The 17,760-nt window shown below is 44.9% G+C and overlaps 1 protein-coding gene across 1 annotated transcript in view; it reads right to left on the bottom strand.

Moving 5' to 3' along the window:
• Window positions 1-618: 618 nt before the first annotated feature.
• Window positions 619-17,760, bottom strand: part of LOC102844176 (paired box protein Pax-8-like) — a 35,733-nt gene continuing 18,591 nt past the window's right edge. The window contains exons 9-11 of the mRNA XM_006900190.1: window positions 10,306-10,407; window positions 2,054-2,140; window positions 619-825 (exon numbers count right to left, since the gene is read on the bottom strand). Of these exons, the coding sequence (XP_006900252.1) occupies window positions 749-825; window positions 2,054-2,140; window positions 10,306-10,407 (266 nt within the window). The 3' untranslated portion in view covers window positions 619-748. The remainder of the gene's footprint in view (window positions 826-2,053; window positions 2,141-10,305; window positions 10,408-17,760) is intronic.

The raw sequence follows: 17,760 nt of genomic DNA, 5'->3' as shown, positions 1-17,760 counted from the left end.
CCAGGGGTCAGAGACCCTTTGGAATGTCTGTCTCAAGCTGTTTGAAGTTGGCCCAGCTGATGGCAGCTTCCAAAGGGAGGATACACTAGATGAGAATGTGGGGTGGTGTTTGCACGTTGCTAGCATCAGGCGGAAGAAGGTCATTGGCAATGGTGTAGAATTTATGATTGACTTGGCCCAGCCTCAGCTAATATCCAAGAGGAAGGCATGGGAAGAGCCAAGCAAGGTGAACAGAGATGGTAGACAAGTGGGTAGAGAGAGGGATCTGTCAGGGCTGCTGAAGGAAGAGTGACTTAACCAGGCTATGGCTTGTGGGTTAGATGAGAGTGCATACAGCCCGCAATTGCTATGGCTGTGTTGATGGCACTGCTAGGAGCCACCACTGTCACCTTCAGACCCAGGTGGGCCCACCTGCCATCCCTCAAGATCATTCAGCTGTGCCCTCTTCTCTCCTTTTGGCAAGAAGCCAGCAGGGGCCACAGTGCCTCTCCAATGCTGACTGTCTCTTGCTGAATGGAATGGTTCTCTTTCCCTGGGACTTCTGCCTCTCGTTAAGGAGCCCTGGAGGACAGTTCGGCCTTCTCCAAGGTCATTGTGTCTTGCATGGTTCACATAGGGAGTGAGACGCAATGCTGGACTTGTGGTTATTTTTCATGTAATAAATAAAGATTCCTTTGTGTGACTCTCTGGGGCCTGTCCCAAGCTGAGTCCTCCTGTTGCTCTGTCGCTCCCACTGTCCCCATGGCGACTACAGATGGTCAAAGGCCGTGGCGGTGGTGGGCGGTGCAGTTGGCCTTGATGTGGAACTGTAATAATATGGGGGACCTGGACATGTTAAAAAAAAAAATAACAACAACATAGCTGGTCAGAAGGGGAAATTGCACCATAACTTTCTCCTGCATCTGCTGACCTTTAAGACAGCACAAGTTAATAATTTATCCCCTGGCCTATCTGATCATCAAAGATTAACTCCTCTCCAGTCTTATTTCCTTTTTCCCTGGTCTCACCTCTGGCCAGAATGAGAACACTGCTTCTCTGCACCTCTCCTCGATGACTGCTTTGACCTTCAACACCCTCAGCTCAAGAACAGGGAAAGAGAAGACACCAGTGGGACCCCAGAACCCAAACACGCTGAGGGGACAAGCTAGATCCTCCAGAGACTTGCACAAGCAGGATGAGATCTGGTCATCAGAGATAAGAATCCTGACTGATGCAAGGGTGGCAGAGTGTGAGGCCCAGTGATGGACACCCAGGAGGCCCAGCAGGGAGATGCCCTCTGGCTCCAGTACACCTCACTGCCTCGCCCTTTCCAATTACACTGGACAGAAAAGTGGTTTGGAGTTGAGCTTATCTAGGCAACAGGCTGTCTAGAAAGAGCCCGGGTCAGCCTCACATGCACCTACAATTCTCTCTGGTTTCAGGTTCTCTCTGAGACCCCAGGACCATCACGTGAACGTGATCTTTTAAGTCTCTCTTTCTGGGCTTAGTTTCCCAAAGAAACTTCTCTAGTCAATGGTGTGTCCCAGTATGAGAGAGGGGTTAAGGGTAGCCAAGTAGCTGACCTTGTGGAATTATCAGAATGCATGGTGGAGCAAAGGACTTTTGGGTAAAGATTTTGGTGCTGAGCCATTTAGATACTGAACATGGTGACAGGACTGCAACCTTTTAGGAAGAAGGGCAGCTGGAATGACTCTATGTATCTACTGCTTTTAGACCCAAAGTCCTCTGAGCCAGGAAGTCCTCTCTTCAACTTTTCTCTGTCTACCCTTTTCCTCTCCCTTCAAGGTTTGAGCCCCAAATCTTAGACAGAACAAAGATTTCACAGAGCCTTGAACTGGAGGGAGGCTGCCACAGGCCCAACCAGACACAAGGCTCTACCTTCTTGGACTCTATAGACATCACCCGTCTCCTCTGGAATCTCACCAAACTTGTGGTCTCTGAGCTTTCCAGATGATTTAAGACCCACCCTCATACACTCAACCTGCCCCAAGAGGCCGCCCACCCACATAACACAACCTGCCCCAAGAGCCAGGGTGGCCCTGAAGTGACTCACTCAGCAAGCTGGAGTTGGAGAAGCGCCAGGCCTCACTGTAGGAGGAGTAGGGGGTGTGGCTGTAGGCATTGCTAGAGTAGTCACTTCCTGTTGGGGGCACACAGAAGAGAGACCCGTGAGGTGGTGGGGACCACTGTGGCACTGAGAGTGGGGAGGCAGGGTCTCTGGGACTGACAGGGGGTGAGCCAGGGAGCCAAATGGCAGGACAGCAGAGTTAGAAGGCCCCACTATCGTCCCTTTGGGAGCCCCTTATCCTCTGTCATTTTGGGTACTTCATTTCAGGGTCATTTCACAGTACTTCAGTTCTCACAGAAGCCCCAGAAGGCACAGCTTATTGTTCCCATTTTCCAGATGAAGAATCTAAAGCTCAGGGATCTGCAGAAGCTCACACAGCAAGACAGCTTGGTGGACTCTGGAAGCTGTGTGATGATTTCGAAGTTCTGCCTTGAACTACTGCTTTTATTGCAGTCTGGACCTGCTACAGAAGGGAGGTATCCCTGGAGAGTAGGTTTAGAAGTCAAAAGAAAATCTGTTATATATGTATATGTGGTTGTTGTTGTTGAGTTGGAATTGACCCAGAGCTGATCTTCCAGTGGGTTTTCAGAGGCAGTTAACTGCACGGGACGAGACTGCCCATACTTGTGGATTTGAACCACGTGCCTTTGGGATTACAACAAAGCCACTACCAGACCTCCTGGGTGGTGCAAATAGTTAATGTGTTTGACTGCTAACCAAAGGGTCAAAGGTGTAAGCCTACCCAGAGACCCTCAGAAGGAAGGTCTAGTGGTCTGTGTCTGAAAAGCCAGCCACTAAAAACCTATAGAGCACAGTTCTACTCTGACATAAATGGGTCAACACAAGTCAGGCTTGGCTTGATGCCATTTGGCTTCAAGTATGTATGTATGACATTTTTAGATTCCTAAGCATGCCTTTGCTGAGGAGTATGTGTGCTTCCTAGGCAGAGGATGGTAGGAAATTGGAGGGCACCAACCACTTGTGTTCCTGGGGAAACTTTATCTTGGGCGTTAAGGAGTTTGTCGTCCCATCAGAGTCCACAACTTTAAGCAAACTTGGTGCAGGAATTGTCACAAATTTGATCATCTGTGAACATTCTTGGCTTGACTGAAGCAATGGCTACTGGAATACTTTAGGTATCCACAAAGTCAGCCACAGTATGAGCTTAAAGTTTACAAAGCACTGCCACCCACCTCATGCCATTTTATTCTCCCCACTATCCTATGAAGCACTCCATAGCATGAATTCATAGAAGAGGAATTTGAGCACAGCAAGACTAAGTAGTTTGCCACAGATCACACTGGTAGTAAGTGGCAGGGCAGACCTTGACCTTGGATTCTTAATTCCAGATAATCCCTTTATACATTTAAACTATGATTCTGTTTACAAAGCAGGTTCCTGCCAGCCCTTCCAGGGTTCAGAGTCTCCTTCTCAGACTCTGTTGGGAAGCCTTAAACCCCTACTGTTCTGGAGCTGGACTGCCAGCAGAAAATCTAATCCCCATTCCCCACTTCTTAGCTGTGGACATTTAACCTCTCTTGGCCTTGACCTGTTGCTTTGAAAAATTAGCTCAGTTACTGTCCTTGTTTTACTGATTGTAGCAAAGATTAAATGAGATAAATACTATTAAGTACATATAATTGTTATGTGCCATCAAGTCAGAACTGACACACAGGTGACCACCCAGTGGATATGCAGAGACTACAAAGCACATGGGAGAAGGCTGCCCATCTTCTTCCTGAGAGGCAGCTGGTAGACTCACACACATGCTTCTGGGTTGGCAATGTAACCCTTGCCACTAGGCTACCAGAGCTCCCTACGCATACAGTGTTGTTGAGCGAGCTCTGGTGGCTCAGTGGTAACGAGTTGTACTGCCAACCTGAAGGCAATTGGGTCAAACCCACCAGCTACTCTAAGGGAGAAAGATGAGCAGTCTCCTCCCTGTGATTTAGTGCTTCTAAAACCCACTGGAGGGTCAGCTATGACTGGACACAGCATACTGTCAGCACTCAATAAATTTGTTGTTGTTGTTGTTATGTGCCGTCGAGTCATTTGCGACTCATAGTGACCCTATGTACAACAGCCCTAAAGCCTACTCTATCCTGTGCCAATCGCTGCCTCCGACACACCCATCCCGATTACCCCAGTCACTGAATCAATCCACCTCATAGAGGGTCTTCCCCTCCTACACTGTCCCTCCACCCTACCAAGCATGATGTCCCTCTCCAAGGACCTGTCTCTCCTTACAACATGTCCAAAGTATGTCAGATGAAGCCCCAGAATCCTTGCCTCCAAGGAGTAGCCTGGTTTAACCCTCTTCCAGGATGAATCTGTTTGTTTTCTTGGCAGTCCAGGGTACATTCAATACTCTTCTCCAGCACCACAGCTCAAAGGCATCAATTCTCCTTCTATCCTCCCTAGTCATTGTCCAACTCTCTGATGCATAACAAGTGATTGCAGACCATGGCCTGTATCAGGCACACCTTAGTCTCCAGAGAGACACCATTTCTCTTCAGTACTTTAGAGAGGTCCCTAACAGCAGACTTTCCCATCACGTTTTTTGATTTCCTGGCTGCTGGTGCCAAAGGGTATTGACCGTGGAGCTGAGCAAACTGAAGCTGTGAACAATCTCAATCTCTTCGCCATCCATCCTGATGCTACCAATTGGTCCAGTGGTGAGAATCTTTGTCTTCTTGACATTGAGCCTCAGGCCATACTGTTAATAGATCTTCCACCAATTCTGACGCCACACTTCTCCTCATAGAGCCCAGCCTCTCGGATAATCTGCTCTGCATATAGGCAGGTTGACTTTCATTACTTTCACATTGATCAGGTGCTAATAGAAAGCCCAGCAGAGGCTCAGATCTGTCATCCAGCCAACCATCATCTTGTTGAAGGAATTCTTTTCCAGAGGAGGAGAAGAAGCAGGAAACAGAGGAAGACCGCCAGATCATTCCATTTCTAAGGAGTCAGTGAGGTAGTACGTTCTAGAGGAGAGGGGCTATTATCTAACACAGAAAAATTCAAAGAAGGAAAACTAAGAGTTGTGCTAACCCGACCATTCATTTTAGAAATTAAGAAGCTGATAATCTGGCAGAGGAAGAGATTTGCCAAAAGGGCAACGAAAGCTGAACTAGGACCCTAGCCTCCTAATCCTGCTCCAGTGCTCTCTTCTGTATCCCATGACTCACCTGCTGTTCACTGTGGTGTACCCCAGGGTTCCGTGGTTTCAACGAGCGTGTGGAAGAAACCATTCCTTACCACACTGGCTACTTAGCAAGGATCCCCTATGGTTTTACCAAATACTGCCAGCTCAAGGATTATGGGAAAGGGGTCGAAAAATATGTTTGTGCTCTCATTTTCCCACTCATTCATCTCTTATTCATAACTTAACACACTGATTACCTAGCTGCCTCAGTCATAGGGAAGTTAGGGGAGAGTCAGCATTTACTCAGCATTTACACAGGAAATGTCTCTGACCCTAAAAAAGGCCAACATTCCCTCTTTACTCTGCATCCCACCTCACTTACCCTCCCAAGGTCGTGCTCCCTAAGATTACTCCTCTTTTTTGCTTCGCTAATCTCTCCTTTGTTTGTTTGTTGTTGTTGTTATGTGCCTAGAGTCACTTGTGACAACAGCCCTGAAACCTTCTCTATCCTGTGCCAACTTCACTGTCTCTGACACACCTACTCTCATTACCCCAGTCACTGTCTGTCCATCTCATTGATGGTCTCCCTCTTTCTCTGTTCCTCCACTCTTCCAAGCATGATGTCCCTCTCCAAGGACTGGTCCCTCCTTGCAATATTCCTTTTGTAAACATGTTCTGGTATCCTGCATCTTTTGAAAAATCATTTCACGCCCCTAAGTCCTCCTCCTGCTACCGACTCATTTCTCTGCTCCACCATCTCTTTCTGTACCTTCTCATATCCTCCCCAGGTCTATAGTGAACCCTGCAAAAATTCCTGCCATCTCTAGTCCAGCCATTCTTTAATCAGTTCTACGCCATTCACTTAACCTCCTGATTTCAGCTCACCACTACTTCTAAGTTTCTGGCCTTCATGCAGGGACTTACTTTGTATCTCATGGGACTCCTGCCCAGGTTTCTTTGTTGACTTCCTCTCTGTTAGACCTCAAAATCTTGAAGAACACCAGGGGGATTTCTGGTGTGTGAAATTTCTAGTGTATGATATTCTATTCCCATTCTCTCTGTGGTACTCTGGCATTAAATAATAACCTATGTGCAGTGGCTGAAATGTACACCTTTAACCAAGATTCCTTCCTCTACTCAGGCATGGTTATAGGTTTACTGACTTATTTCATTGGGTATCTAGTGGGCATCTTAATTCCATGATGATGTTATTGTTGTTGTTAGGTGCTTTCGACTCAACTGTGACTCATAGCAATCCTATGAACAATGGCTCTGAACCTTTCCCTGTCCGTACCATCCTTATCATCTCTGATACAATGGAACCCATTAGTCTGGAACCTTACAGTCACAATGTTGATCCATCTTGTTAAAGGTCTTCTTCTCCTTCACTGACCCTCCACCTTTCCAGTATGATGCCTTTTTCCAAGAACTACCACCTTCTAACAACAGGCCCAAAATATGTGAGATGATGCTCCACAGCCCTTGCCTCTATGAAGCACCCTAGTTGCATTTTTCTTGATTTCCAGTCCCCTACTTGCTCAACCTCTTCCTCTTCTAGTCACCTACCACCATCCACATAGTTTCTCACACACAAAACCAAAGAGTCATACTGGTTTCTGCTCTTATCCTTACAGCTGATTCACCAGCAAGTCTTATTGGCTCTACCGTCCAAGTTCAAGTCACTGTCACCTCTTGCATCAATGATTGCAACTGCCTTCCAACTGGTGTTTAGGTTTCTTGTCTTGATTCTATTCAGTTCATTTTTCTAACAAACTGATTAATGTTTTTAAAACATGACCCAGTCACTATCAACAACTCCTCACTCTGTAGAGCTATTAACTTTCAATCACTATTCTCTGAGCTGACTCACCTTTCTTCTGGGTGTCACCATGCTCAATTAGTTGCTACCTTAGGGCTTTTGCACCTGCCGTTCTTTCTGGCCAGGATGATCTGCCCCAGTTTATCACTTGATTGATCACTTTGGACACTTCAGAGAGACCTCTCCTCATCACCCAATCTAGTGATCTTCTCTCCCTAAGGCTCTTCATCACATAATACCATTTTGCTTTATTCACAGTGTTTATCATTATCTGAACACATCCTGTTTATTTACTGTCCATTTTTCTCTTCTATGAGATTTGTTGTTGTGTGCCATCAAGTGGAGCCCAAACCGACTGACCTTCTAGTGGGTTTTCATAGGCAGTAAATCACAAGGGTCTTCCCCCCAAAAAATCACAAAGGTCTGTCACCTTTCTCTTGTGGAGCAACTGGTAATTTGAAATTCGTGCTTTTGGGATTGCAAAGCATCTTCTTACTCTAGGTCACCAGAGCTCCCCTTGTTAGACTGTAAGCTCCATGAAGGGAAGAACCTGTCTTGTTCTCTGTTGTATCTCTAGCATCTCACACAGATATACAATCAATGTTAATTTAAAATGAGATGATGGAAAGGCAGACTGAAGGATAACTCCCTGCTGTGGGGTCGGTTCCAACTCACAGAAAATCCTCCACTGGGTTTCTGAGGCTGTAAATTGCATGGGAGGAAGTTGCCCATCTTTCTTCCTAGAAGCCACTGGTTTCTACACTGATTTGAAACACCAGAAACTTGAAGCAGATGGAAAGAGGGATTATGGAAAGATGTATGGACAAAAGGAAGGATGAAAAGATGGATGGAGAGACAGAAAGACATGCTAATGTATTAAAATATATGAAAGATAATAGGTTAAAGAATTGAAAGACAGATAGATGGATGAGTAGTGATTCAGCTTTAGAATTTGGTTGAGAATCATTAACTCTGTTAATGGGGCAGGAATAACAACAAAAAAGAAGATAAAATAGAAAGTATACAAATGAAAGCTGTATTTTGACCTTGTTCTTAGGCCTCTCTCTTACGACTTGCATCTTTATTTCCAGTATGATGGTGGTCATTGTGTACAGTGGCAAGAACCCAAAATTTGAAATCAAAAGACTTGTGCTTGAACATTGGCCGCTTAATATGATTATGTCTCTGTATACACTTCTCCTTTTCAAGCCTTAGCTTCTTTACCTGTAGAACCGAATAATATCAACTTCCTGGGCTTATGGTGAGGATTCAATGGAAAATAAAAGTTACACACATGAATGGTCAGACTGAATGACTGAATATACAGATGTGCATAGTAAATTAATGCTTCCTCCTTTCTCCGATTGCCTGGAGAACGACACTGACATGCTTCTCTTTGAGTATTTACTATATACCTAACACAAGGCAGAGCCCCTAGTTGGTGCAAGCGTTTAATGAGCTCAGCTGCTAACTGAAAGGAGTCTGAGTCAATCTTCCCGCAGGTACTACATGAGAAAAGCATGGCAAACTATATCTGACAAAAAGAAGTCCTTGAAGACCCTATGGAGCACTATTATATTCTGACGTGCATGAGGTGATCATGAGTCCATGCTGACTCCATAGCCAGTGCTGGCCATGGTTGGGGGACAGAAAACGGTCTCCAATGAATGTTTATTGATTTTAATGGAAGGTACTGCTGTTCTGTCAACTGACAGGTCCCAGGAAGTTGTAACAGATGGACAAATATTTTTTTCTACCAAAAAATCCCAAAAGAATCCACTTACAAATAGAACTCCAAGGAACCAGGTGATGTATTTAACTAGCACTGCATTTTCTGAGAATGAAGGGACTTGTGACTTATTGGAAGCCAATTCTACCTTTCTGGAAGGTAGCTATGCTATTTTATTTTTGCACAGCACCCACTAAATCTGAGGTATTTCTGGCTACAACCTAGGTGCCTTTGTTAAGAGGTCCAGGTCTTCAAGGCACCTCACATGTCAGACTCTGAGGTCCAGCAGCCCCTAGTCCTGAGCATGCTTCATAATTAAGAGAAAAGCTAAGTGTTTTATGCTTCTTCCTCTTCTTCTGAGCAGAAGGCAGGGGAAGGTGGAGAGGTTGGGAGGGGGATGGGGGAGCGACCGAAGCCTGTGATTTTGATTGAGAGGACCCATTATCCACACTCTTAAAAAAATAACCGAATCTTTTCCTTTTTTATCTTGACCAATCTCATTTCACGCTCCAGAAGAGGGAGGGAGGGAGGGGGCGCCGGGCCAGGAGAGTGAGAGGAGTCGGTATTCTGTATTTTCAACACTGCATTAAGCACATCTCCACGGTAACAGGGCAGCAACAAGGGCTAGCTCAGCAGGTTCCCAGGGAGCGCTCACAGCCTTCTTCCCGCCCTCTCTCCCCCTCCCCTCCTTCTGCCCAGAGAAGCTGGCCCACCTGCCTCAGCACAGGGTGGGTGGCTGGCAAAGATTAACCCTGAGAAAGAGGGAGGGCTCAGCCCTGAGTGAATGTGCTACTTCTTTGGGTCAGTGCCAGGGAGGCTGACCCAGGCAGGGCTAGCGGCTCAGGATGCCCTGAGTCCCAGGCCTCTCTGAGCAGTGGAAACTGTCTACCCTCCCCACACCTGAATCTTTCCTCTATGGTTTTTGAAAGACCAGGGTTCATCCTTAGAAAAATCTCCTTGTTCTTCTCAGACTTTAATATTCTGAGTGCTTATGGCAGGTGAACATGACAGCAAACAAACCTAAAACAATGGGCAAAATTTCAGGACTGTCCAAACAAAAATGAAGAAATTCTCCTCCTTCATCTCACACTCTAGAACCTGGATTCTCCCCATTCAGGGCTGAGTGAGTGTGAGGTGACAATGGATTTTAATCATTATCATGTTAACATTTATGTTTTATAGAACGTGTGCACTGAGGCCTAAGTTAAAGGAGAGAGGATAGACTGTTTAAGGGTGGGTTTGTATTTGGCTGACAGTTGTTTTGCTGGCTCTAAACAGCTCTCCAGCAATGCTCACTGTATCATTGAAAGAGTCCTGTCTGAATCCAGGCCTTCTCTTTTCCTGGGCTGGGGAGCGGTGAGGAGCCGGACAGCACTGAGGCCTTTTTCTCCGATTATTTATAAGGTGCACCGCTTGCTCCTTCCAGAAGTACAAGAATGAGGTATGCCCCAAGTTCCTCCTTTCCTGCTCTACCTTCTCCAGCACTTCCTCTTTCCATTGCCTTCCTACCCTGCCCACGGCTGTCCAGTCCCTCCTCTTACCTGCCACCATGCCTGCGATGGCAGAAGAGGCATAGGTGCCCTGTCCGTTGGTAGGGATGTGGGGTGGGTATCCAGGCAGTGTGGACCCCACCATCTCACGGCCTGGAAGATACAGCAAAGAGACATCAGTTGAGATATAGTGGGCTCTATAACTTTGCCTTGCTCCCCCAAGGCCTCATAGTGTTCATTCTGTCCCCAAAACCATTCCCTAAACTCTCTTCTTTCCTCCTCCCTCTATCTCTCTGTTCAAGTTCCTCTTTTCTCTGTGTGGTGTCCATAGCACAGAACCTCCATCCTTGCAGGGAACACTCCTTACAATTTTAATTCACTGTCCTCCGGTAAATGGCACAGAAGGAAATTGCCCATCTTTCGCCTGTGGAGTAGCTGGTGGATTTGAACAGTCTGCCTGTGAGTTAGCAGTCAACTTGTTGACCAACTAGGGCTTCCTCCCCCTCCCCTTTTTTTTTTAGTTCTCCATGGTATTAGTTATGAGACTCTGATTCACCCAGAAAAATGCCATGTTACTGGAGGCTGGGGGGCTACGTCTTCTAGGTCTTCATTATCCCCCACAGTAGCATCAGAACTTTGAATAGATTCTTTAGTTAAGTCATGGCAGACACCAAACAACTCAAATTTATAAAAATATGAGTATACTGGAAAGATACTCAGAAATGTTGAAAAATGATGGGTCAATACCTACTAGAAATGTACATCGTATGCTTACAAAACAGAGGTGCCATGTGCAGTCACTGCATAGCAACCAAATCTCTTGACAGAATCAGAAACTATGGTTGAGGCTCAAAAATGGCACCTAACTCCATTGCTTGAATGTGCATCACTCTTTATAGGCCTGGCAGTAATTGAATCTCCTGCATCAGGTTCCTGCCAGGGCCCACTACCTCTCTTCTGGGTCTCTCATTCTAAGCTTTAACTTGTAATTTTTCTCATTCTGGTTATGGTTCTGCTTCACTCAACTAGTAAAAACTTGTGTCTGTTCCCATTTTGCTTTGCTGTCCATGACTGAACTGGCTTGAGGCCCTGCCCAGCACAGCAATGGGCACAGCTAGGAAACACATTAGAGGCTGTTTGACTCAGAGCTCACATACATTTTAGCCCATGACTCTGAGGAGAACGAAAAAAAAAAAAAACACAAAAAACTGAGCCCTACAAAAGAATAGCACAGTGTGTTCTACCAGCCCCCTCAGTTTACTTTCAGGGGTCCTGTGGAAGACATTGCCAATCAGTCACCCTACTTTTTTTTCCACTTAACCAGAGAGGGGGTCTTATACCTCCATCTGCCATTCTAAATGGTTACAGTCCATCAGATATACAAGGAACATGAAATCTATTAACTATCTTTGACCTAAACAAAAAGTTGAATGAGAGAGCTTTAGCATTAACATCTGAACATGAACCCCAATTTGGTAGATTTCATTTACAAAAAGAGCCATTTCTAACAAACAAATACCAATTACTGTTTATATATAATTTGGAGATGGTAGTTAATTTGGGAGTAACAGTCTAACCTTGGTGACCCTGCAGCAGCTCTGTAAAAGTCCAACTTCCCTGGACTACCATCTTCTCTAGCTCAGGAAAGTAAACCATCCAACTGTGAAGAACTCGTTTGGTCTAGTGTGTTCTCCCATCCATCCTGCATGCCAACAATGCCATCCCTTAACCATAGCTCTGCTTCTATCGCCTCTTGTCTTGCACAACTCGAGTACGCTCTTTCTCACCCAAGGATTCTCGAGAATGTGATGAAAGGTCATGGTTTGCCCAATTTGGTTCAGGTTATGCCCACTGCCTTAGAATACTTAATTACAGTACTCATTTCACTTTTAAAATCCCCCCGTATGAATTATGAATTATTCAGTAATTCTAGCTCTTGGTGGTATTTCTAGGATTTATCAACCTTGGTACTGCTGACATCTTAGACTGGATTATCCTTCACTGTGGGGGTGCTGTCCTGTGCACTGAAGGATGTTTACCAGCATCTTTGGTTCCTCTCCTAGATGCCAACAGCAGCCTTCAAACAGTATAACAAAAATGTCTGTAGATATTGCAAAATTTCATGGAGGGGCAAGACTTGTGTATTATAAAAATTACATTTTTGCCCCAGTATCTTCTACCTCTACTGTATTGGGGCTACTTCTTCTCCCCAGGACATATAAGGTCACATGCTAATCATGTCAACCAACTTACTAAGTCTATTCTCCCTGACAGTACTTCCACAGGCCTAACCTTCCACTCATCAAACCTTCAAGGTCCTTTATACATCAGCCCCCTCAGGTGTGGCTTGGTAATTATGGAAAGGAAAATACATCCTATGAAACCTCACAAGTTGTCAATACCACTGTAACTAACTCCTTCTCTTTATATGTGCAATTTCCCCGGGGACAATTCATTCATTCAACAAACATTTACTTAGTAAACATTAAGTTCTTGCTGTTTTGTGCCACTGAGTCAATTCCTATGCAGAACAAGGTTATAGGACAGAGAATAACTGTGCAATAGGCTTTCCTAAGCTCTAATCTCTCCCAGGGCAGATTTCTGGGTCTTATTCGAAGCAGCTGGTAGGTTCAAACCGCTGACTTTTTTATTATCAGGTGGTACCAGTGAACCACCAGGGCTTCCCGAGTTCCTTGAGCAAGGTGATTTTCTAAGTACTTCAGAATACAGCAGAGAATAACACTGCTAAACCGACAAGGCCAAGCAGTAAATTAAGATATGGCATAGGCTGAGATGGGCATTTGGAGCCAAGCTTAATGGGCCAGCAAACAAGACCCAGGAGGCAACAACCAGGATCAGGTACACCCAACTCTTGACTCTAGGAATCTAAAGGCATAGGTATTACAACTTCCACAACTAATTCTCCAAGTGTCCATAGACCATTGTTGTATACTTTTGAATCAGAACTGACTCACAGCTGAACCTCTAGGAGGTTTTCAGAGGCAATAAATGCACAAGAAGAGATGGCCCACCTTTCTCCAGTAAAGCAGCAGGTAGATTTGAACCATGTGCCATGCAGTGGGCAGCACAACTGCTTACCATTAAGCCATGGGTGCCATGTGCACATTGCAAGCTTCTGTTTCCTTGTGGAGAAAACACGAGTAGCTTTATACAACATTATTACTACTATGATGCTCTCAACAGAATTCAGAGCCTGGGTGTCCTGCTTTGATTGGACTTGACTGGCACAATGGACACATTCTAGAAATGCTTACAACTTAATGGAGATTTTATAAAACAAATCCTACTTGAAATGAGTCACTGATATTCATTATTTAAAGTAGTATGAATCTTCTGCTAAACTGATCATCACCCTCCAGCCTGTTTTGACACTGAATGCCCTGTCTAGCTATGATTGGCACTGGACCAAATAGGGTGGAACTGACTAGAATTCTACAGGGAATATCATGGAAATAACTGAAGACATGGAAACATAGGTGATGAAAAGGGACTTCTAATGTGTTTAGAACAGAGGGAAAGACGTGGTAGGTATACTGTTGCTGAGACCCACTGAGTTGTTTTTTGACTTAAATTGATCCTATGTGACAGAGTAGAACTGCTCTGCAGCTTTCATGGGATTTTCTAGACTTTAATCTTTATGAGGTGGGCGACAGATGGATAATCTCCTCCCATGAGATTTACAGCCTCTGAAAACCATTTGGAGGATCAGTTATGGTTGGTTCCAACTTGACCATATATGACAACAATCTATGGGAAGGAGCCCTGGTGGCATAGTGTGTTATGTGTTGTGCTCATAACCAAAAGATTATGAGTTCAAATCTACTAGTTATTCTGTTTGACAAAGATGAGTAATCTCTGTCCATAAAATTTTCAGCCTCAGAAACCTACTATAATGCGACCACAGGTTGGAATAGCCTTGACAGCAGTGAGTTTTGGCTAGGAAGTTAATCTTTATGGGAGCAGACTGTTAGCTCTTTTTTCCTGTGAAGCCACTGGATAGGTTCAAACCATCAACCTTTCCTTTCGGTTAGCAGTTGAGTGCCCCAGGGTTCCTTAGAGAAGCTATGCCAGAGTAAACACTGATCTTTCTGCTGACAAGCCTGCACTATTGATAGACTCATCAGCCCCATCCCATTGAAGAAGTGTTGGCTATGGAAGGGAGGTGGCTGATTCAGACCTGAAGCTGGCACCCTTTTTTCTTTACTACCACCTCCCTTCTCCATGAAGGAGCTCTGGTGTCCTAGTGGTAAGGGGCTGTACTGCCAACCCAAAGGCACAGGGTTTGAATCCACTAGATCTACAGAAGAAAGATGGGCAATTTCCTCCCATGAGACTGTCTCTGAATATCCACCGAAGGGTTAGCTATGGAGTCGGTTCCTACTCAATGGTACCTAACAACAACAACAGCAACCTTCTCCCTGAGAGAGTTCTGGTGGTTCAGTGGTAAGGAGTTGTACTGCAAATCCAAAGAACTGTGGTTCGAGGCCACTAGCTGCCCTGTGAGAGAACAATGAGCAATCTCCTCCTGTGTGATTTGTCCAAAGGTGGGCAATCTCCTCCTGTTAGACTGTTTCTGAATAGCCACTGGAAGGTCAGCTCTGAGTCAGTTCGGCCTGCACAGTACAAAACATGACCGACAACCTTCTCCCTGAGAAAGAGAGCTCTAGTCCTGGTAAAAACCACATCTATTTGTCACATGGGGAGTCAGTTTACTCAAAATGTACTGTTCCCACTCACAGTGATCCTTCATCAGTTTCTGAAGGCATTAACTGTAATGGGAGGAACAGCGTATTCAAACTGCTGAATATGCATAGTGTTTGGGCTTGCAACAAAACTCGCTAAGGACTATGCTCCCTTGAGAGTTTAGATCAGAGATTCCAAGTCAGGTTCACTCAACTACTCTGTTTTGTACTAGGGTATTTTCTCATGGAGCTCTGGTGGCCTAGTGATAAGAAGCTGAGCTGCTATCCCAAAGGCGTGTGATTCAAGGCTACCTACTGCTCCTTGGGACAAAGATGGTCAATCTCCTCCCACGTGATTAACTGCCTCTGAAAAACCGAAGGAGGGTCAGCTATGTGTCAGTTCTGACTTGATGGTACACAGCAACAATAGGGTACCTTCTCTCTTTTCGGGTCGCTGTGTAGAAAAGATTTGGAGACTGCCATGACTGGAGGAGGTGGGGAATATCAGCTCTTAGCTACCTATCTGCCAGAGCCAGCCTAGGAACTCCCCAGGGATCTTCTGATTCAGTTGCCACAGGTGCCCTTTCTTCCAACACGCCTCTGGTTCCTTCCTGCTGCTTCTTGACCTTGCAGCTCAGTGGTTAGAACACTACACCATGAGCTCCCCTAGGCTACAATTTATTTCACTTCACTCATAGGTGCCCCACGTGGAGCCCCATCACCTAAGAACTAGCCCCCCACTGCTCTTAGACATGGACTTCACTGGCCTTCCTGGCCTGCATTCTGACAATTTCATCTCCCTAGTCTATTTCTCTTCCAGCGGGTCTAAAGTGTCAAACTCGTAAAACACGGCACTCGTGGAAGGACTTTCTCATGCTGGCTGTGCTCATCCTGACTGTGGCACCACAAACCCTTGTAGCTGTATCTTGAAACTATTCTTTATTGGCTTCAACTCAAATAAGGTGTTTCTTCCAAAGAGCTAGAAACCACAGGAACCATTAAGAGAGGCTTCTTCATCATGGTCTGTACATGTTCTCATCTCAGCTTATGAAAATAAATTGCTGGGTGGTAAATACAGTGAAGTGCTTGCCTAGTGCTAGTGATTCAAAGTCACCTAAGTACCTGATGATTTGCTTCCAAAAGGTCACAGACTTAAAAATGTAATAAGTAATTCTAGCCCAACATACACAGGAGCATCATGAGCTAGAATTGATTCAATGAGGACTTTTAAAAAAATTATTATATATATATATATATATAATTTTGATCTTTGCCTGGAGTCCTAACTTTTTTTTATACCAATGTACTTCAAATGTGGCCCTCTTTTTAAGAAGTTGATGTATGCACGGGTTTATTTTTGCTGATTATAGGACAGGTTCTATAAGTATCTTCTATAAGAAAATGCTAGCACCTCAGAACTATTGGTAAATATTGTAAATATTGGTAAAGATGAAGGTCAGAAAATCATTACTTGGAGGAATTCAAAAGGTGGTGGTGAAGTCAGACAATTCTATTTGCCCCCTTTGATGTCTGTACTTTGTGTGACCCCTTTCCAATGTCTTATCTTGTTCTGAAAGCAAGGAGAATTTAAGGCAATCCAGAAATCTCTCTGGCAAGGTGAAAAATAATTTTGCACAAAAGGATGGAGGAGGGTAATGAACTCTTTGAAGGCCTCCTCTGCTGATAAGAACTAACTCAGAGCTTTCCATCAGCTGAGTGGGGGCAGCCAGGACCAAGGACAGACTAGGCACTGTTTTCACCAGTGCACTCAGAACCTGGATCACAACATCCAAAGGGAACTGGCAGGAATGTTAGGGGAAATTCGACTATTCTCCAAACTCTGATGATACCTTTACTTTTTTGTCTGACTAGAGAGCAACTGAAACTCAAAAAGTACAGTCACTTTGAGAATTACAATGAGAGCCACCAGAGGTGACCTCAGAGGAAGATATTTCGAAGCAGTTAAAGTATCTGGAAAAGACAGGAAGAGTCTTTAGATGATCATTCAGGGAAGGGGAGACAGGAGGGTTTGGGTCCTTAGGAAGTTACTCAGGGGCAAGGAGCCTGTGTTAAGTTAGGATTCTTAGAAAATCATTTGAAAGAAGGGAATTTAGTAGGATATTTAGGAGGATACACATAAGCTAGGAGAACAAACAAGTTCATCCCTGAGAGGGTGAAACTGGGCTGCTCCTCGGAGGCAAGGATTTTAAAGCTCCATCTAACATACTTTGGACATGGTGCAAGAAGAGATCAGTCCTTGAAGAGGGACATTATGCTTGGAAGAGTAGAGGGACAATGTAAAAGAGGAAGACTCTGGATGAGATAAATTTACCAGTGACAAGGGTAATGGGGGTGGGTGTGTCAAAGACAATGAGGTTGGCTCAGAAAGAATAGGGTTAAAGAGCTGGTGTACTATGTCACTATGAGTCTGAGTCAACTTGATGGCATATAACAACAACAACAATACACATACGGTGGAGTGGATTATGGAATGAAAATTCTCCTGGTCCTTCCTTCTCTCCTTTTGCCTGCAACACTGATATTGTTAGGATGGGCCTCTCCTTATTCTTGCTTTTAAGGAGCACTCTGGTTGGCTTCCTCCAAGACAGGTTTGTTCTTTAGGCGGTTCGTAGGGTCATCAGTACTCTTCTCCAACAGCACAACTCAAAGGCATTAACTATTCTTCTGTCATCTCGATGAGTTATGGGAGGATGTCAAAGGTATCATCCAGGAAGAGTGCAAACGGTCATTACAAAGACAGAAGAGGAAGAAAAGACCAAAATGGATGTCAGAAGAGACTCTG

This window comes from Elephantulus edwardii, unplaced genomic scaffold, assembly GCF_000299155.1.
Source record: "Elephantulus edwardii isolate Elephantulus edwardi_28Jun2011 unplaced genomic scaffold, EleEdw1.0 scaffold00275, whole genome shotgun sequence".
Taxonomy (NCBI): Eukaryota; Metazoa; Chordata; class Mammalia; order Macroscelidea; family Macroscelididae; genus Elephantulus; species Elephantulus edwardii.
The sequence above is the reverse complement of the archived record's forward strand: the minus strand, read 5'-3'. Positions and strand labels throughout refer to the sequence as shown.